The 21,350-nt window shown below is 41.7% G+C and overlaps 1 protein-coding gene and 1 non-coding gene across 9 annotated transcripts; both read left to right on the top strand.

The window, feature by feature from the left end:
- The first annotated feature begins 4,703 nt into the window (after positions 1-4,703).
- Positions 4,704-14,724, top strand: ZNF140 (zinc finger protein 140). 8 transcript variants are annotated; one of them, XM_053669713.1, is made up of 6 exons: positions 4,704-4,801; positions 5,376-5,430; positions 5,535-5,623; positions 8,178-8,304; positions 8,555-8,650; positions 12,547-14,724. In XM_053669713.1, the coding sequence occupies exons 4-6, from the start codon at positions 8,271-8,273 to the stop codon at positions 13,704-13,706; spliced, it is 1,290 nt and encodes a 429-aa protein (XP_053525688.1). In that variant the 5' UTR covers positions 4,704-4,801; positions 5,376-5,430; positions 5,535-5,623; positions 8,178-8,270; the 3' UTR covers positions 13,707-14,724. The 8 variants fall into 8 exon arrangements, with proteins under 8 accessions (XP_053525688.1, XP_053525687.1, XP_053525693.1 ...); XM_053669714.1 differs by lacking the exon at positions 4,704-4,801 and adding an exon at positions 4,822-5,054; XM_053669712.1 differs by lacking the exon at positions 5,535-5,623 and having other exon boundaries at positions 8,558-8,650.
- LOC119060847 (U6 spliceosomal RNA) lies at positions 11,540-11,646 on the top strand. The gene has a single exon (XR_005084677.2). It is a non-coding gene; the product is annotated as a U6 spliceosomal RNA (small nuclear RNA).
- Positions 14,725-21,350: the final 6,626 nt, after the last annotated feature.

Genomic DNA, 21,350 nt, shown 5'->3' with positions numbered 1-21,350 from the left:
AGCACATGGTAAAGTAGTTGGGAGCGTGAGGTGGACGTGTAGTGCCTCTGATGTCTGTCGAGACACATCACGCACAACTTGTTTTCTATGTTACTGATAATATACAAGTGGTAAGTAATGTAGCATGTCTTACTGCTAAATAAGAGCTTCAGTAGAAACACTACATCTAAAAAAAAACACTACATCTCATTTCCCTATGATTTGGCATATAAAAAGGGTGTATTGTTATTAATTTTATCTTCAGTAACAGAAGCCAACATTTTATATAGAGCCTTATGCATCCTCAGAGTCTGAGACACAGTTTATCTAAAACCTGGTTAATAAGTATTAAAAGGCAGGAACCACAGAATTGCAGTAGTACGCATGACTGAGTGAGCAAAAGGAAGCGTGTGACTCTATTACTCAGCATTCAAACAAAATGGCCGTGCAAAATCTTTTTCCCATTTACTGAGATGTCTCCATGTGTAACATCTATGTAAAGTTCTTTTGTAACCCAAGTACAACTTGCTTTTTTATTTACTATGATGAAATGTCATGGGTTCTGTGTGCTGCCATTGTTTTTGGAATTATATAAAATATCTTTAAAATAGTAGTGAAAAAAACAATTTCTTAAGAGATACTCTTCAGAAAATGTAAGTATAAGGAATTATGTGGTGAGAATTATATTTTTGATGTGTTCGAGGAAGCCTATTTTACCTTCCAGGAAATTTCTGTGATTACTGAACAAGTTTTAGGAAACAAGATTTTCACCATTACTTGAAAAACTTGTTTCACCTTCCTTTATTATTTGCATCATCCACATTGGAAACTTTCCACTTTAAATTTACCATTATATAAGTATGGTTTCTGAAAATGCATGAACCGTTCCTTAGCTCAACTGGAAATTTTTAGTGATCTTTCTATAATGTTGCTTGATGAAGTCACCAGTATTTATGGGGGGTGGAGTGAAATTCAGAAAAGTCTAACACTGACCTTGCTTCCAATTTTGGGAAAATCAAGACTTTTCTCACACACAAGTTGTTTTGCAGTGTGGGGTATTGCACCTTTTATGAGTATTTTTTATTTAACTTTCAGTTTTACGTTATTATTGAAAAATTGGGACTTTAAATGAGAGTAATTTTTTAAACCATTGCATCAGAATTTTCAATAGCCAGATCATCATTCCTTTTCATATAGTGATTTTAAAAGTGTCCAATTTCCCAAAATTTAATTCATACTCAAATTTGTGGACTGTCTACTTTTCTCCCTAGTACCTGAAAGGGGGTGGGGGTGGGCGGGAACAAACCATTGAGAGTGAACAAAGGATTGCAGGGTGATGTTTTACTTTGTGGTTTTCCCAACTTTCCCTACCCCCAGCCCCCCCATTTATCATGATTGTTCTCTAGTCCCAGAGATTCATTTATGAGGTCTTGGATTGAGCTCAGGAGTCTGTAGCTAAAATTTTTCAACTTTTGTTTATTCCAATTCTAAATTTTATTAATTAACCAGTACTTCCTTCACTAAATAATGGAACTTCAGCACTGGCCTATTGGATGAACACCTAGGAACAATGTTATTTTGGTAACAGACAGGTGTTACTCATAGCGAGGGCTGACACTGGCAACAGAGGTCTGGTTTATCAAAATATCTGATGCAGAATTCACAGATAGCTATTTTGAAATTTCACAAGAGGGCTCTGATCCTGAAATTAGAAATTTTCAGTTTTTTAAATTACCTTGGTAAATTACCTCCCCCCCAAAAAAAGTTTACACATTTCCCCTCTACCACAAAGCCCACTCAAGGAGAAATGCAGTTTTAAACTTAAGAGTTGATTTACTTCCAGTTTTGTGAAGCACAATAAATTTACATCGAGATACAATACATAAGCAGACAAAATAAAAGCATTATCTTTTTTCTCACCACCCAGGTTCTTCCACTGACCTGGAGACAATTATACTAAGGACCATTTCCATTGTATTCATTTTAGTAAATAATGGGCCTGTTGGAAGTCCAGTATGAATATTGAGGTGTGTTTCAGGAATGCCTTCTGTTTAGCTTTTCATTGTGGGATATATTTTCTGACAAAATTATCTCATGGATTCATGTGTTCCTTATATTTTGGTTTCAAGAACATTACTTGTAGAACACTGAGATGAATCTAAACAACACCAGATGTAATACAAGGTATTAAAAAGAATATAGATCAATAGTCATTTGATTTCTATACTTGAGACCACAGTCATTTATTTTGTCATTTATTCCAGAAATATATACCCAGTTTTTCTATTTCAGTGGGTTTCTTAGACTACAAATATGGTACTAACCTTTCAGATGTTCATTACTGGTATCTACTTCTTGACTAAATGCTAATTAACCCGACCCTTTGGCCCTTTGCAGCTGTATGCCTATTTTTTGCAAACTGGCCTTCATCCTTTTTTAGTCTATTTTCACATTCATACATAGTAGTTATTTTAGGATGCAATTACATTCCTGTATTGAAATATTATGTGGCTATTTGTGGACTTAAAGTGTAATATGTTTATGTGAGGACTTTCATACAAATACATGGATCTCCATTTCTGAATACCTTTTCTCCTACACACTATTTTTTGGCCTCCTCGAACTACTTGCAGTTCCTTGAAATTTCTACACTCAGATGCTTTTTGCAAATCTGCCACTGAAATGCGCTTGTTTCTTGTTAATGCCTATCCGGTCTATATGAAGCCGTACCTGTATCTGCCACTGGATAATATAATCATTGCATGTTGTATCTTTTCCATGGGAAAGCTGGGACTACCTTTCTATATAACTTCAGCCACTGAAGATTTACTACATAAATGTGAGTGCTTATCTGTAACCATGTTTTCCACCACATGGAGAAGCATAGTCTGCAATGAGAGAAGAATGAAGCCATCATAGAAGAGTAAAGTCATGGAATAGCCCTGAGTGAGTCCCAAAATCTGGTTCTTGTCTTGATGTGCATATTCATCTCTGCCCTTTTCATGCTTTAATCATTGGAGTCTTCTATAAGATATCACAAATGTCCTCCTAATAAATTCCCAAGTTTGTTTCAGCTGGTTCAGGTTGTGTTTGTTACTTACAACCCATATATTTCTAAGAAAGTCGTAAATTGGATTCTCTGCAAGCAGATACTGAGGTGAAGTTTTGGGTGCAGGATGTTTATGGGGGATCAATGGCTGTGAAGCGATTGGAGAATAAGTAGGAATGGACTGACCAGAGCGAGAAGTCATAATGCATTGTAGTTGTTGAAATCTTTGCCAAGCCAGTAGGGAGTTCTGAATATTCCTCGTAAGAGTGTGCCATCTTGGGCCAAGATTAGGTTTTGCAGTCTTTAGTTGCTCAGTCATCTGAAGCTGCCTTTGGAAGGGCGTAATCTCAGGCGAACCAGCTCTTTGCAGCTGCGGCCAACTCTGAACAAGCTGGGCAGCTAGTCCTTCCTTGAGGAAAGATCTGGGTGATGCATCTGGTGAAGACACAGTCCCTCCGACTATTTAGATCTATTTGTCCCAATTTTTGGCCTCTCTGAGGAGAGACAAAGAAAAGGAAAATTAGTAGGACAAAGTGCAGCCACTACCGTTGAAGTTGTATTCTCTCATCTGTTATCCAGGCCAGATTCTCCCCACAGTTACCACCTCTGGGGGCATCCGTGGCTGTCTTGGTGGCATGACCTGGACCCTCATTCCTGAGCCCTCATGTGCCCTTCTCATTACCGACTTGATCCCAAGAAGCAGGGTGGATCATCTGAATCCACTCACACTCGTCTCCGCCCTGTAGTGTTAACTGCAGCCCTGCCTCTTCCGCAAGTATCAAACTCCCCTAAAAAGACAGCAGCGCCTCTCTGACCTCTTGGTCTCTGGACAGAAGGAGCACATTTCCTACGTCATATCTGTAGCTTATAATCAAGTAGAAAACTTGCTCTGTCCTCTGCGAGTGAAGTCTGTCACCCTTGGGAACCAAGAGCACAAAGTGGCTGGAGGGTCATTCTAATTGTGGTCAGGACATGCCTGAATTCACAAAGTGGTTCCGAGAACCAAGTATCCTTCACTTTGGGGGACACAGCAACACAGCTCTGCTGACAGGCAGCCAGCCCCTTGCTACCCAGCCGCTGCTTGCTCTGGACTCTCCTCCAACCGCGAGGGGCTCTGGGAATCGCAGTCCCTCCCGGCGGGGATCCAGGTGGCCAAAGTTGTGGGAAGCCGGCGGTCTTTGACGGAAGTGCTGGAACCACAGTCGGTTCTGGGAATTGTAGTTGTCTGAGGATGGAGCTTTTGGTTTCAGGAGCCTGAGGCCGCAGAGCGTTCTGAGAGCTGTGGTTGCCTGATGACAATGCCCTTAGACTGGAGGCGCCCCAAGCTTCGCTGCACGGCTTTCTGCGAGTTTTTGTGTGTGGACGCTCCTCCCCCCTACCCCGCACGCTGAGGCCACCGTGTGTCCTGGGAAGTGTTGTCATCTGAGGGCCAGGGTCGCTGTCCCTGGTGCTGCGGGTTTAGGAGGTTTGGGGAAGGTTTGGAGTGTGATGGAGAGCACTCCCCCGCCCCAACGTGCTGAAGTGCCGGTGGATCACGAAGCGCAGTGGTCCGAGGTCTCCGCCTCCCCTACAGCACTGTCGCGGATACCTTGACCCTGCGGAGTTCTGGGAATTGTAGTTTGTGAGGAGAGACTTCCTCCCACTGCAAGCTGAGTTCGCGGAGGGCCCTGGGAAGTGTAGTTGTCTGAGATGTGTTCTGTCAGCGGCTGGCGCCGCCGGCGTGAGGATTTCAGTGTGCGAGGGGGAGTCCGTCCACTGTTTGCTGAGACCCAGGTGGGTGAATCGGTAAATGCAGTTCTCTAGGACCCGCACTACCGTCTCTGGCGCCGTGGTCGTGGGGGGTTCTGGCAGTTGTAGTGCGCGACAGGAGCCTTCCTCCCACGCGCTCCGAAGCCGCGGTGGATCCTGGGGAATGCTGATGTTTGGAACCTGCGGCCTGGTCCAGGGGTTCGGTCCCTGAGGCTCCGGAAGGCGCAGTTTAAGGGCCGGGACGCAAACGCGAAAGTCTGGGATTCTTGGGCTGGAGGTAGGTCAAGGCCCCCAACGCCCAGCCCATGCCGGCATTCCCGCAGGCAAGCCTGTGGGATGACCGTCCGGAACTGGGAACGCTTTGCGCACCCTGCCAGAATCGCAGAGGAAGCGCGCCGTCCCGTGACCCCATTAAAAGAGGCGCTGGGCTCGTGGCAGCAAGGGAGCTCTCAGGAGTGCCCGGGGCCTGCTGGGTTCCCTGACCCCGTGTGCCAAGGACGGAGGCTTGTGCAGCGAGGGGAACCCCCTAGCGGGAGGACCGGGTTCCTTGCGCACTGCCCGCGGGCCTGCCGCTAAGGGCTCCTTTCTTTCCCTCCAGCTCTCCCAGTCTACACTGCCCCGTTCTCCTCGGCCTTGCAGTGAGCATGTATCAGGTAAGCTGGTGCTTCCTTTCTTCTAAGTGAAGCTATGATTTTCAGTCCTTAGGGACTTCCGGCCCCGTGGAACCTCAGGACCCAGCTTGGCTCCTCCCCTCCAGGCGCTGGTACTTCGGTGGGTGTCAGAGGGCTGGCAGGAGGCTGTTCCGGTGTGGGCGGGGTTTCTGACCTGGCAGGTGTCTTTTAGCAGGTAGGGAGCCAGCTGTTCTCTTGCCTCCTCTTTCTCCCTTATTCAGTTGAGATCTTTAAATTTTTATCTCTTGGCCCAGCTGCCCTTCATGCATTTATTCATCATATTTATTGAGCACCTAGTTACAGCACCTGTACCTGGTCTCAAAGGGTGATTCCCCAGACCAGCAGTGTCAGCGTCACCTGAAAACTTACTAGAAATGCAGGTTTTTAAAAAGATTTTTATTTATTCATTCCTAGAGGGGGAGAGAGGGAGAGAAACACAAGTGTGAACAGAGACACTGATGTGAGGGGCTGCCCTTCATATGTGCCCGCCCCTCATCAGGCCCGCAACCCAGGCATGTGCCCACTAGGAATCCAACCAGTGACCTACCACTTTGCAGGACGACACCCAACCAACCGAGCCACACTGGCCAGGACTAGAAATTCATGTTCACGAGCCCTACTCTAGACCTTCTAAACCTGAAACTGGGTGTCTGCTTCAGCAATTTGTGTTTTGACAGCCCCTTCAAGTGGTGCTAATGCCTGACCCATTCTCAGTCTTGGGGATCCAGCAGTGAGCAAAAGAAAATCTCTGAACTTATGGAGTTCATTTTCCATACATGACATCGAGTTTATTTTAGAGCAGGGAATGCTGATTATTTTTGTTTTGGATGTGGCTAAATGCCTGGCTGGCAGTCATGCTTCTCAAAGGTGGATAAGATGCCAACCATTCCAAATTAGTCCCTGTGTTTTATTTATTTATTTGTTTATTTATCGAAGATTCTATTTATTCATTGTTAGAGAGAGGGGCAGGGAAGGAGAAAGAAGGAGAGAAACATCAGTGTGTGGTGTTTCTCTCAAAAGGCAGGTGCCCTGACTGGGAATCAAACCAGAGAACCTTTGGTTAGCATCCAGTACTCAATCCACTGAGCTACACCAGCCAGGGTTGTTTTTATTTTGAATTAATTTATTTTTAGAGAGAGGGAAACGTTGATGTGAGAGAGAAATGTCGATTAGTTGCCTCTCATATGTACCTGAACTGGTATATAAAACTGAACTCACAATCTAAATGTGTGCTCTGGCCTGGAATCAAACCAGTGACCTTTCACTTTGTGGGACGATATCCAACCAACTGAGCCACACTGTCAGGGTTGTCCCAGTTTTATGGGTTTTTTTAAATATAAGATTTGTTTGTTTGTTTATTTATTTTTAGAGAGGGGAAGGGAAGGTGAAAGAGAGAGAGAAACACCGATGTGTCCCTCTGTTTTTAAATCCACTCTCAGTCCTACTTTTTGTCATAGTTGTCTCCAAATCCGAGCTTTCTAAGTTGTGCTCAGGAGTCCAAGTTCCACCCGTGCTACAAATCCCCCTGTTTACTCTAGGAAACAGCTTTATTCTCTATCACTGAATAATCTTTATCACTTAAAAAAATAACTTTGCCATACATTTTGGGCTGTTACTGGCTTGGGACCTTCTTTTTTTTTTTTAATTTCATTCACTTAATTTTAGAGAAAGGGAAAGGGAGGGAGAAAGAGAGGGAGAGAAACATCCATGTGTGGTTGTCCCTCGCACACCCCCAACTGGGGACCTGTTGGGGCGTGTACCCAGGCATGTACCCTAGACTAGGAATCAAACCGGTGACCTAGCGGTTCACAGGCCAGTACTCAAGCCACTGAGCTACACCATCCAGGGCTGAAATTCCTTTTTATGTGTAACAGTTATGTGGATCCCTCAACAGGTGCAAGTCTAGGCGCTTATTGTTCCCTCTAACCCAGAGGGAGGCGGAGGCGTTACATTCCCTCCTCTGGAGGTCCTACCCTCTGCTGCTTACCTTCCCTGTTCCGACATTGCTAAAGTTGCCTCTGAGTTTCACAGCTACTGGCCAGGTGGCTCAGTTGGTTAGAGCATTAACCCCATATATCAAGGTTGCAAACTTGATTTCCTAGTCAGGGCCTGTGCAAGAATCAACCAATGAATGCGTAGATAACTGAAACAACAAATTGATGTTTCTCTCTCTCGCTCCTTTCCTCTATCTCTCTAAAACAATTAAAAATTAAATTTCACAGCTATTTCTTCAGAAATGGGGACAACTATGATAAACCTGAGAATGAATGCATATCACATTTCAAGGGTATGGCTGCTATGGGCTACAGCTAGTTGCTATCAAGAAGAAATTCTTGCCAAATCAAGGTGAAATACACTGGTATTAAGGACAGTAACCATTGCCTATGAAGGCATGGTCGTCAAAGGAATTGTCTTCACTATTCATAAAGTGCTGTAAGTGGTTTTATAACCAAAGCCAGAAATCCCATATTGTTTACATGTATAATTTTTTTACCTTTCACAAAATTGTAAATTATCTCAGGACAAATCACATTTTTTTCTCATTTTTTCCATTAAACAAAACAGCTCTACTCTTAGTTATACTGTCAGTGATCGCTCAGAATTCAGAAACCTCCCATTGCCATCACTTGTATGCACTTTCTGCCCTTGACAGTGGGATGCATTGCACTACTCAGCAGGGCCTTGGGGAGCACTGGTGCTCGTGGCGCAGGTGCCGTGTGTCATTTCAGGGGTCAGTGACGTTCAGAGACGTGGCCATAGACTTCTCCCAGGAGGAGTGGGAATGGCTTCAGCCTGCTCAACGAGACTTGTACAGACGGGTAATGCTGGAGAACTATGGTCACCTGGTCTCACTGGGTAAGTGTTCCTCCTCCTCACCCCTCACGAAGAAGTAACCCTTTAGTGTTACTGTCGTGAATCTTGATTATCTGCCTGAATATTCCCAATGGAGGTATGGTCCCCCTTTTTAAATTTGTTTTTAAGATGGAGATTATAATGCCACCTACTCTTTAGATACCTTTTATACTTAACATCTGACATTTCTTTTAATGGTCGCTCTTTCCTGAAGATTCGAGAAGTGATTTTGAATTTATTTCATTTCTTCAAGCAGGTCTTCACATGTCTAAGCCACATGTGGTTTCCTTATTGGAGCAAGGGAAAGAGCCCTGGCTGGGGAAAGATGTGAGAACAGACTTCTTTTCAGGTGAGTGAATTAGAAGTTGGTGGGGAAATTTTTAAAAATAACAACACAACTAGTCCGTGAGAAGGCAATACTTTGTTTATGTTGGTTAGAAAGTTTTCCCTTCTAGACACCAGAAATACAGAGATTATGAAGTCTTGCCCATAGCTCCATAAGGGACCACTTCATACCACTTACCAGTCCGCCTTCAGTGCTCATTGTAGCCTTTCCCCCACTTTCTCAGAGATATGTGTGTCTTCTCCTTCTGTCATTAGCTCTTCTGGTCTCTGAATTTCGTTTCTTTTTGATTTCTCCTCTTTCTTTTTTTTTTTAAGGTTTATATATGTATGTATGTATTTTTAGAGAGAAGGGAAGGGAGGAAGAGAGGGAGAGAAACATTGATATGCAAGAGATACATCAGTTGGTTGCCTCTCACACACCCCTAACTAGGGGCTGGCCTGCAACCCAGGCATGTGCCCTGACTGGGAATTGAACCCACAACCTTTTGGTTTGCAGCCCAGTGCTCAATCCACTGAGCCAAACCAGCCAGGGCAGGTTGGTTTCTTTGTGAACTTTATATAGAGGGGCTCACAGTGAATACATATACATAGAATGCATACGTTAGATTGTGAATTTTTTCCTCAAAATTAAGATTTATGTATTTTGCATATTGTTCTTACCATTTGTTTCATCATACAAGTAAGTATACCCCAATTTATCCAGTCTATTATTGAGGGCTTCTTGGGTTGTTTGCAGTCTAGGGCTGTTGTAAGCTATGTTGTGATTGTCCCTGTATCCTGGTCCACAGTAGGCAGTATCCTACTGCCATAGGTATCCTGGGGCGGGGTGTAGGATTGGAGCTGCTGGGTCAGAGGATAAGGCATCTCTTCCACATCATTAGATAATGTCAGAATGTTTTCCAGAGTGCTTTTCACAGACATACACTCCACAAATATATTAAGTGGGTTCTTGTTTTAGTTTTTGTTTTGATAGTTTGGAACAGTGAGTGGTAATATTTCAATAATTCACCAAGCTTCTGACTTACAAAGATTTCTGGTACAATTCACTGATTCGACAACTGAGCAGTTTTTTTTTTTTTTGGATACTTTTTTATGTTTTTTAATTACAGTTGACATTCAGTACTATTAGTTTCAGGTGTATAACCCAGTGATTAGACATTTATACAACTTACAAAGTGATCACTTCAGTAAATAAGTATTATCGGACACCATGCATAGTTATTGCAATATTATCGACTACATTTTCTACACTGTACTTTGTATCCTGTGACTATTCTGTAACTACTGACTGTGCTTCTTAATCTCTTCACTACTTTTAACCATTTTCTCAACTCCTCTCTCCCATCTGATAATTATCAAAATATTCTGTGAGTTTGTTTCTATTTTGTTTTTTAGATCCCACCTAGAAGTAAAATCATATAGCATTTGCCTTCTTCTGACTTATTTTACTCAGCACAATACCCTCTAGCTCCATCCATGCTGTTGCCAGTGACCAAACTTCTTGTTCTTTTTCTTTCCTTTTTTTTTTATGTGAGTCATATTTCATAGTATTTACAGGGTGGGGCAAAAGTAGGTTTACAGTTGTGAGTGCATGAAACAATAGCTTATTCTTGTATTATTTTCTATACAAACAACTGTAGACCTACTTTTGCCTCATCTTATACATACCATTTTTTAAATTATTTTTTTAATTTTATTTCATTGTTCAAGTACAGTTTTCTGTCTTTTACTCCCATCCCAGCTCACCACCCCAGTGCTCCCCACCTCCCTCCCATTTCCACCCCCCTTAGTTTTTGTCCATGTGCCCTTTATACTTGTTCTATAAACCCTTTAAACCCTCTAAAAGGGGTACTTTCCCCTTTTCCCCTGAAATTCCCTCCCCTCTCCCCTCTGGTCCCTGTCAGCCTGTCCCCTATTTCAGTGTATACCGCTTCTTTTTATCCACTGATTTAGTGGTGGAGACTTAGGTTGCTTCTATATCTTGGCTATTGTAAATAATGCTGCAATGAACATATGGATACATGTGTTTTTTCAATTTAGTGTTTTGAGTTTCTTTGGATAAATACTTGGAATTGCTGGGCCCTTCTTAGACTCTTACAGCCTTTGTTTTGCTTTTTATCCTCATTGGTCTGGGAAATCATAGAACAAATAGTATGCAGCTAGATCTGGACATAGTTTTCTCAGCGGATCTTTTCTTTATCTGTTGCAGTGGATTTTTATATCTTGTCCCTGATCTTTTTTACATTTTTTTACTCTAAATACTTAACTTTTGTTTCTTTTTCTTTTTTTAGATTTCATTTATTTATTTTTAGGGAGAGGGGAAGGGAGGGAGAAAGAGAGGGAGACAAACATCAATGTGTGGTTGCCTCTCACATGCCCCCTACTGGGGACCTGACCCACAATCCAGGCGTGTGCCCTGACTGGGAACTGAACTGGTGACCTTTCAGTTCTCAGACCAGCACTCAGTCCACTGACCCATACCAGCCAGGGGTTCATTTTCATTTCTTATGTCATTGTTTTCTTTTCTGTCTTCACCCTATTTATTTTCTTAGCTCCTGAAGAGAATTATTCAGTTCATATCCCCAAAGCTCTCATAGAGGTACTCAGAATATATAGAATTGGTTTATAGAAGAGTTGTGAAAGTAATTTAAGACTTCCCGTTATTGCAATGATCATTTTCTTAACAGCTAACTCACTGCCTTCCCTCTCTTATTTTTTCCCTTTTTTTTGGGTGCATACCATATGTAGGTATATATCTTGGTTCATTGCTTAAATGCATATTAAAGAAATATGAGGTCTCTTTACTTTTCTGTAGAAGCTTACAGTCAGTGATAATAAAAGACAGCATTCCCTCCAAACAAAATGTCAAAGCATGTTTTAAAGAAAAACGTGTGTGCTCGCTTCGGCAGCACATATACTAAAATTGGAACGATACAGAGAAGATTAGCATGGCCCCTGCACAAGGATGACACGCAAATTCGTGAAGCGTTCCATATTTTTTTCTTTCTCTCTTTTTTGCCTTGAGAATAAACAGACAACTGAATACTGTGGGAAAAAAAAACGTGTTTTTTTAAGTGTAATAATTTTGGGAATAATTTTAAACTTCCATAAAAGTTTGAAGACTAGTACAGAGAATACCCGTATGTTTATTTGCTACCATTTTACCCCATTTTAAAGGATAATTTAGTATATGAGTTTTTCCAGAAACTTTTGTGCATATGTTGTATACATCATGGACTTTTAATCCTACGTATTTTATAAGACTAAGAATATGAGAGAATGTACATTTTTAGAGACCTTCATGTTATTATAAAATCCCCTTCCCCCCAAATGACTAAGTGTCTGTGTAAAATTTAGCCTGAAGATAATCAGGGCCCCTGCTTGTCTATCAGAAGCGTCTGGTAGAAACACTGTCACGGCAAAATTTGAAAAGTAGAAGTAGAGTGAGCAACATAGAAGGTGATTTTCGGAGAAACCTTTTATTATTTTACTTCGAAGAAGTTACTATTCCAAAGGCATTGGGTGGGCAATCCGATATCTTTGTGGGACTTGAGGAGCACTTGCAGTGTGTTAGCATAACAAAATTTTCATTTTCAGGTCATTCTGGCAGCAAATAAACAGAAGTGAGGAAAACTAGAAACCTTCCCTTCCCAACTGCTTCTCTTTTCCAAATCCCTCACTTTCAGTCACCTCGATTTAATTTCTCTCCCTATTCAATTAAATCTCTCTTCTGTTTGATGTCTTTTGAATTACTGGGCTTAGAATGCTTAGATTTCAAAGTCACATGTGACAAATATGAAAACATTTCATACTGAATTTTTTCATTAAAAAAGGGAGAATGGCTTTCATTTCACTCCATACAGAAAATAAGAAACATTGCTGTGTTTTTTTCGGTTTCAGGGTTGAATGGTGTGATCACAGAGTTCTCTCCAAACAGTGTTATGTATGAAGATGACCCATCCCAGTATCTGATAAAGGAGAGGATTCTGAGCTACAGCCCTGAACAGTCCCGTTTTAAAGGAAGCTGGAAATGTGAGGATGGTACTGAGACACTACAAAGAAATCAGAGATGTATCAGGCAAGTGACAGCCTCTCATCAAGAAGCCCTGTCTCGACACAGTGTCAGTGCCATGGAGAGGCCATATGGGTGCCACGAATGCGGAAAAACTTTCAGTCGGCGCTTTTCCCTGGTGTTACATCAGAGAACTCACACTGGAGAGAAACCATATGTATGTAAGGAATGTGGCAAAACCTTTAGTCAGATCTCAAACCTTGTAAAACACCAGATGATACACACTGGGAAGAAACCCCACGAGTGTAAAGACTGTCGTAAAACGTTCAGTTACCTTTCATTCCTCATTGAACACCAGAGAACACACACTGGGGAGAAACCCTACGAATGTACTGAATGTGGGAAGGCTTTTAGTCGCGCCTCCAACCTCACCCGGCATCAGAGAATTCACGTAGGGAAGAAACAGTATACGTGCAGGAAGTGTGGGAAAGCCTTCAGCAGTGGCTCAGAACTCATCCGGCATCAGATCACACACACCGGAGAGAAACCCTACGAATGCGTTGAATGTGGGAAGGCCTTCCGCCGCTCTTCACACCTCACTCGACATCAGAGCATTCACACCACCAAAACCCCCTACGAATGTAACGACTGTAGGAAAGCCTTCCGTTGCCACTCCTTTCTTATTAAGCATCAGAGAATTCATGCTGGAGAAAAGCTCTACGAATGCCACGAGTGTGGTAAAGTTTTCACATGGCACGCATCCCTGATACAGCACAGGAAAATCCATACTGGAGAAAAACCATATGCATGTACCGAATGTGAGAAAACCTTTAGTCGGAGCTTTTCCCTCATTCTACATCAGATAACTCATACCGGGGAGAAACCCTATGTATGTAAGACATGCAATAAATCCTTCAGCTGGAGTTCAAACCTTGCTAAACATCAGAGAACACACACTCTAGAGAACCCCTATGAATATGAAAATGCATTTCATTACCATTCATTCCTTACTGAACACCAGGGAATTCACACTGTCGAGAAAACCTAAAAATGTACGGATTTAAAAACACAGCAGCTAATGCCTTACTTTGACTTGAGAGCCTTAAGTGATGTGTTGAAATTGAAGACATTGTCCCATACCTGGAGGAAGACCCCAGAAATATATGGGAAAGCTATTAAAGCTGCTTTTTTTGTAATATCAGAAAATGCAGTCAGTATTAAGAGGACTCCTCATCTGGTAGGATTCCCTTACTCTACATTTACTGATTCCTACCAGGAAAGGGATGCAAGTCCAGTGCACGTGAGAAAGCTGTCCCTCGGAGATTAGCTCCAGCACGGATGAACACATGGGTAAGGACAAATGCGTGACTCCTCCCAGGACATCAGAAAATGTATACTGAAGTCAAGTCATACATACAAACACCGTGATTTGAGAATGCCTTCATGTTCCATGCACTGTTTGTAAAATTTTAAAAGTCTTTTAAAGGAGAAAAAGCAGCCCTTTACATGAACTGAATATAGATTGACTTTTTGCAATATCTTAAATCTGTAGAATTATAATGGGGAAAACATACCATTATAATGGGTATGGGAAAATCTTAGCATTCTGAGAAGTCATACTGGAGGGAATTAGTGTGGGGATTTTCTTTTTTTACAGAAGGAATGTTTTGGTCTTTTTCTAAAAAAGCATATTCAGAAAAGAGCTATACATGCTCTTTGATTTATAGTTAAGCTGGTACGTGCTGAGATTTTCCTCCCACAGCATGAGAGATTCTGAAAATGCAGCTATCACAATGTCGACGTGAATAAGGTAGTGTGCTTTGATGGAAACATTCTACAAACATAACTGTAGAAACGTTGGTGTCTCACGGTTTTAACTAAGACAGTGTTTGGATTTAAGGTTATGCTAACGCACATTTATCCTTGAATCTGACTAGACATCTCTTAGTCAGAAATCAATGTTAATAAGGTATATCACAGGGAAACCAAGAGTAGTTTTTTCTTTTGTTGCACTTACAGTAAGAACATTTATTTTGTAAAACCATCCTTGTCTAAATAAATTCTGTTGTGTTCACTTTCAGTGTACACCTTGACCATTTTTTAATGTCTCAGGTAAAGGTTTATCTTCTCTGAAGCAACTGATCGCCTCTTATAAGAACTTGCCTCACACCTGGTGTTTGTGATATGCAATTTAGTAATTGACTAAGTGCTTCATTTATTTTTTCCATGTATATGTAAATTTTACACAAAATGAGAGGGCTAGCATTTTCCTTTGCATTCAGCGTGACAACAGAACATACAGCTGCCGCTTAGTAATTGTTTTTCTAGAATCACCCAGGGAGTTATACTGGTTTTTTTTTTTAATTTAATTTATTTAAGGGGAAGGGAAGGAGAGAGGGAGAGAAACATCAATGTATGGTTGCCTTTCATGCGTCCCCTGCTGGGAACTGGCCTGCAGGGAACCGGCCTGCAACCCAGGCATGTGCCCTGACTGGGAATCAAACCGCGATTGTCTGGTTCGTAGGCCCGCGCTCAATCCACTGAGCTACACCAGCCAGGGCAATTATACTGTTGTTTAAACCCTCCCTTTCCCTGGTGCTGCCAGCACGGTTCCTTTCCCCAGCACTGTGGGCCCCATGGGGGGGTGGGTCTCAGTGAACAAGAATGTATTTGTTATTTCAGAGGTTTGTTAACATTCAGAGGTGTAGCCACAGACTTCTCTAAGGAGGAATGGGGCTAACTGTACCTTGCCCAAAATAATTGATATTGGGATGTAATGATGGGGAACTCTGTGAAGCTTGTCTAAGGAGGTTACCATTCCTCCAAATTGACTGAATTTAGGTATCTTTGCAATCTCCCTAGGAAATACTGGGGGCAGGGGGTAGGCTCTGAGTTGCACGGCTGAATTTCTTCCACGTCCTTGAGGAAATGATTACAAATGGGTAGAAGTGGGAAGTGGGTGCATTTTCCTCCTGCTCTTGTTCTTAAAATAGCTTTTTAAGAGATTGGGTCTGGAGTTGAGGAAAACTGTATTTTGAAGTATCTATTTTCTCTCTTGTAAGCAGGACTTTTTATTTCTAAACCCAATGTGACCTCCTTATTGGAGCAAGGGAGAGAGTGATGGATAAAAATGTGACAAGAGGACTATGACCAGGTAAGTGAGGGGCAGCCAGGCAGGAAGTGCCTTTACAGGAAGTTCCGCACACAGATACAGTATCTGATTCATTTGATCAGAAATAAAAACTTATTCCTCCTTTATGCAACATCATTCAAAACTACATAACTCATCTAAAAAGTTCACTTATTTATTTGTGCTAAGATATTTCAGAAAGTAAGAACTATTATTCTAAAAACCCAAAATGCAGATAATTCCTAGATTATACACTCGCCACTGTAAAAAGACAATGAATACTTTGTGGATGTTTTTGATGATACAGTATGCTTTGTCACTGCAAGAAAGTACTGGCAAGGTTCATAATTGCCTTCTTTCACTCAATTTTAGCATATAAATATGTTACATCTTCCCATATTTAATACATCATTTGCTACAAGCTGTGGCACTTTCCAGAGGTAGAAGACAATAAAATATAGCCTGTTTTTTCAAGATGAAATTTAGTAACAATAGGAAGACACTGTGAGATATAAAAGCAAACAGCAGGAGAAAAATATATGCTGTTGCACTTTAAATTACTTGCATAAAATCTCAGGTCCAATTTGTATTGTACTGTTGAGACAAAGAGACAATGGCAATACATAGTGTGACCATCTCCGTACATGTGAAGGGGTAAATATCCAGTCTGAACATTTTGATCTATGTAGTATAAGAAGTTTATTTCAGACACAGTTTTCTTAGGTTTGCATACTCAAGATATGTGAGATTTATAGGAAACATAGTCAGGAATGCAGCTACTGTATTTTCATACTCTGTTGTCATGGTTATTCAATTACCCATACATTGTAAAACCATCACACTCCCAACGCACATCTCTGTCCTTTAGAGAGGAGCACATAGGTAATCTTCCACACAGCGCAGGGTACCTTGTCCTGGAATGCGACTCCATATGTAACAATTTTTGTGTGAAACCTTTTCTGAATTAGCATTTGCCTTTAGTGTAATTCTCTTGTATACAAACAAAGTGTACAGCTGAGGGACTGTCAACTTTGGACACTGCTAGATGCAGCTGTCACGTACTGCCTGTCAACTATGGTCACAACCGTTTTTTGGTCACTATGGTCACTATGACCCCTTCAACTGAATGCAGCGTTATTATGAGACTGGGTTTAACTGCTATTTATAGTATCTTCAGAAAATCTGCTTCAAGACAGGATGCAGTATTGTGCCAGCAACCAGGTAAAGCAGATAAATTACAAAGTCATTTGTGTCTTTTCTTTTGATTGTTGACACTATTACAGATGCCCCCATTTCCCCTGCCTTTGCCCACCGACACCTGGTCCCCCCAACACCACACTGTTGTCCATGTCCATGGGTCATGCATATATGTTCTTTGACTAATCTCTTCACCTTCTTTCATGCAGCCCCCCTCCCCTCTCTGACAGCCGTCGGTCTGTTCCATGTGTCCATGCTTCTGTTTCTATTTTGTCAATTTATCTCATTCATTAGATTCTACATATAAGTGAGATCATGTTATTGGTCTTTCTCTGGCCTATTTCATTTAGCATAATCTCCAAAAATCATTTTTGAAAGGCATCCCGGAGCTGTGGAAGCAGAGGCCTAGATGAACCAAAGTTCTGTACAGGGACAATGCCTCGGAGGTAACCTGATAATCACAGGCTACTTGGCCCTTGTAAGCATCTCCTGTTTTCACTGTGGGCCTGGGGGAAAATCACAGGAGTTTCAGGGCATCGCTGGTGGCGGGTTAGAAACATGAGCAGCCTCACGCACAGCTGGTTCTTTCACGGGGACACTGCTGAGTCTTAGGGCTGTGCAGGTGGCTAGGGAGTTGGAGTCAAAGCTTCTACAAGGCGGAGTGAAATACCAGCAGTGTCTGCAGTGTTTAGGAGTGAAAAGCCCACCAGGGAAGGGTAACTGCCTAAAATACATGGTCAGCCTCTTCCTCAGCCATTGGTCAGATTTTGACTGTTGGTCGGAATTTGAAGCGACCTGGGGCAGGAGGTCAGGGAGACTAACCCCACACAATCCTTAGATTTAAAAGCCTAGGAGAGTCATACCCAGAATACAAAGGCTAAACAGAGGAAACATTTCAACCCAGCTCAGTCTGTGACTGGACTGAGGCAATTGGCCCCTCCAACTCTCAGGGAGAAACTCTATGGTAGAAGGTGATGTAACCTGGAGCCGCTGCGCTTCTCTGAAACATAATGTCTGGAATACAATATACATTTCTTACATTACAAGTGAGTTGAAGTCATGACATACATTACTTTGAGACTTTCCTGTTTATGTTTAAAATGTCTCAATTTACTTATTGTCTTAAAAGAACTCTGTATGCTGAGGAAATGAGACAAAGCCAGTGTGATCTTTTAAAAACAATTTCTCTTATGAAAGATTATTAAAGACCTTCTAATAGCTCTTCAAATAAAAAAATACACTTGTACCATAGCTGGTAAGGTCTTTTATGATCTGGCCTACCTTCCAACCTGGTTTCATATACTCTTCTCCTTACCCCCTCGCCCAGTTTTCCAGTTGTGAAGGAAAAAAAAAAAAGCTAAAATCGGAATGGTGACTTCTGTTCTGGCAGCCTATTGCTTAAATCCTGTTCCTCCTCCACTACCCCCATGGGGTCTAAAAAGAGCCCTGTGCCCTTTAACAGTACTTTCAAAAAGCTTGCCTTAGCCCCGGCTGGTGTAGCTCAGTGGATTGAGCGCGGGCCTGTGAACCACATGATCGCAGTTCAATTCCCAGTCAGGCACATGCCTGGGTTGCAGGCCAGTTCCCAGCAGGGGACTCACAAGAGGCAACCATACATTGATATTTCTCCCCTTCTCTCCTTCCCTTCCTCTGTAAAGATAAATAAATAAAAATCTTAAAAAAAAAAAGCTTGCCTTTAAAATGTTGGAGGCAGAACATGTGGTTTTAAAAATGTAAAAAAATAAATCTTAAATTTATAAAAGGGACAGAATCTATATACCCAACTATAGTTGAAACAAATCTATTTACAACTTTGAAGATATTAAAAACAATGCTTTTGATAATTAGGACATCATGATGGAATGAATTGTTTTCAAGAAAAAATATAAAAAATAATCAGTTAATCAATTTTTACTTATATCCCTCCAGGATATCTTCAACTGACACAAACATACACTAACAATATATATTTTACTTATTTGTGTTTAAAGATTTCATTTAGTTTTAGAGAGGGGAAGGGAGAAAGAAAGAGAAGGAAACACTGATGTGTGAGAGATGCATCGACCATTGCCTTTAGCAGGTCCCTGACCTGCGACCTGGCCCACAACCCAGGCATGTGCCCTGACCAGGAATTGAACTGGCGACCCTTTTGTTTGCAGGCTGGTGCTCAATCTACTGAGCCACACCAGCCATGGCAGGCAGCATAGATTTTAAGAAAAGTGTGGTCATACTTCAGTATTTTGTAATTGTACTTCAAAAGCACAATATATTAAATACATCCCACGTATCTGTAAATATATAATTACACTTCTAAAAAGATTGCATTTTATTTCTAGAGAGACAAGGAGGGGGAATGAGAGGGAGAGAAACATGGATGTAAGAGAAAACAGCAACTGGTCGCCTCTTACGCGCCCTGACTGGGAACCAGACCTGTAGCCTGGGCGCGCGCTCGGGTGGGATCGGACTGGCAGTCTTTCAGCTGCTGGGACAATGCCCAGCCAGCTGAGCCACACTGGTTTTAGTGACTGGTTTTAACTACATTTCAATGACTGCATTACATTCCATTTTACGATTAGCTATTATTGGGAATTTAGGAATTTTCCAGTTTTTCACTTGAGCACGAAACTGAGATGACTGCTGTTACTTACACATTCATGCATTAAGAGTTTTTTTTTTGTTTTTGCTTCATTTTATAAAGGCTCAGAAGACAAATATTTCGGACATATATTGCTTACCTGTCAACCTGAGAGAGTTGTATTTACGCCTCCATCAGTAGCCTAAAGGAGAACACTGGCCCCTCACCAATATCAGGTCATTTTACACCTTTGAATATAATACACAACGTAGCAGCATATGAACTCTGACCATACAAAGGACACTATATGAGCCTGTAACAGGGGAAAGGAAGAGAGGGAACGAGGGGGAGAATAATAAACGTTACACTGTAGTCCTCCTGACAGTCTCAGTTTCTGTGTGCCTGTCATGGTGGAGTATCTTTCTATGCCAAGTGTGACTCTAATGCTTAGGAAAAAGAAATTTTGACTACGTGCAATTTTTGCCTTATTTTAAGTTAACCTACCACAGAAATACTAAGCAAAAAAGTACTGAAAAACCTTAGGTGTATAAGTGAATTCCTACTATGGGCTAAGTACTAGGAGTAAAACAGTGAACAATGTTGACAAAGTTGCCACCCTAACAAAGCTCCCATCTGTGAGGGGAAGATACATAATTAGACAACACTGTGAAAGTGTGAAGTTTTGTTAAAAGAATTATAGGATAATTCATCATAAAGGATGACTAGGTCAGGTTAAGGTCCAGAGTCACGATATGTAGTAGAAGTGATATGCCTTGAAAAGATAGGTAACAGTTTGAGCATGAAAGGTCCTGTTAAAAGATTTTATCATAAAGGAAGAAAAAGGTGGGGGGGGGATTTCAGAGAATAATGTAAGCAGATTAGTACCTTAGATAGATCACCCTGGGAGCAGTGTTAAGAACCCATGAAAGGATAGCAAGAAATATAAACAATACTGACCCCTGCAGTATTGCTTGTTATTAGGAAACTCCAGGAGGGGAAATGGATTAACTACAGTACGATATCTCCATATAATCAAACACTAAGTGGCTATTAAGAATAAAAGAGAACTACATGTGCTGAAAGATATGTTTAAAAAGATAAGGAATGAAAGATGTGGCAATTTTTATAAAGTGATATATATGCATAGAATACACTATAACAATTTTTATAAAACAATATGCCTGTATGTACATAGAATAGTCTGAGAATGCACAGTCATCTAGAGTGTTAAAATTCAAAGGCAGCAGAATCTGAGGACTTTCCCTTCTATTGTGCATACATAGCACAGGTGGTTTTACATTTTCTCATATCCATGTATTTCATAATTAAGAAACACCAAGAATAAAATAAATATAAAAATAAAACATAATTGAAAGGATACTGTGGGGACTTCCGCCAAGCTGGAGGCATAGGTGGAGATGCCGTGCTTCCTCACACAACCAAGTTTAGAGTCAACTAAATATTAGCAACAGAAAACACAGCCAGAACACAGAAAATTGAACTTTTCGTAAGTCTGATAACAACAAATTCTTCAGCCTGACCGGTAAGAGGGGTGAAACCAGCAGCTGGCAGAGGGGTTGCACAGGAAAACTCAGTCAGACGGACTCAGGCGCATGGAATCCAGGCGCAGGGTTGGACCTGGTGGGCAACTCAGCGAGCGACCATGGGGAAACAGCAAGGGAGCCTGCAGGGCTGGGGGTTGACTGTGGTCGCGCATTGGTGAGTGGATAGACAAGTGAGGGAGTGGGCGATTGGATGGGAGCCAGCAGGCCCCAGTGGTGAGCAGCAGC

The sequence above is a fragment of the Artibeus jamaicensis genome, unplaced genomic scaffold, assembly GCF_021234435.1.
Source record: "Artibeus jamaicensis isolate MK-2021 breed Jamaican fruit bat unplaced genomic scaffold, CSHL_Jam_final contig_525, whole genome shotgun sequence".
Taxonomy (NCBI): Eukaryota; Metazoa; Chordata; class Mammalia; order Chiroptera; family Phyllostomidae; genus Artibeus; species Artibeus jamaicensis.
Note: the sequence above shows the minus strand (reverse complement) of the source record. Positions and strands in the feature narration are given on the sequence as shown.

Excerpts from the sequence above, each read along its gene's own strand:
- ZNF140 (XM_053669711.1), top strand. Across the intron at positions 8,305-8,554 it reads TGGTCACCTGGTCTCACTGG|CAGGTCTTCACATGTCTAAG; the intron begins GTAAGTGTTCCT and ends CATTTCTTCAAG. Across the intron at positions 8,651-12,546 it reads GAGAACAGACTTCTTTTCAG|GGTTGAATGGTGTGATCACA; the intron begins GTGAGTGAATTA and ends TTTCGGTTTCAG.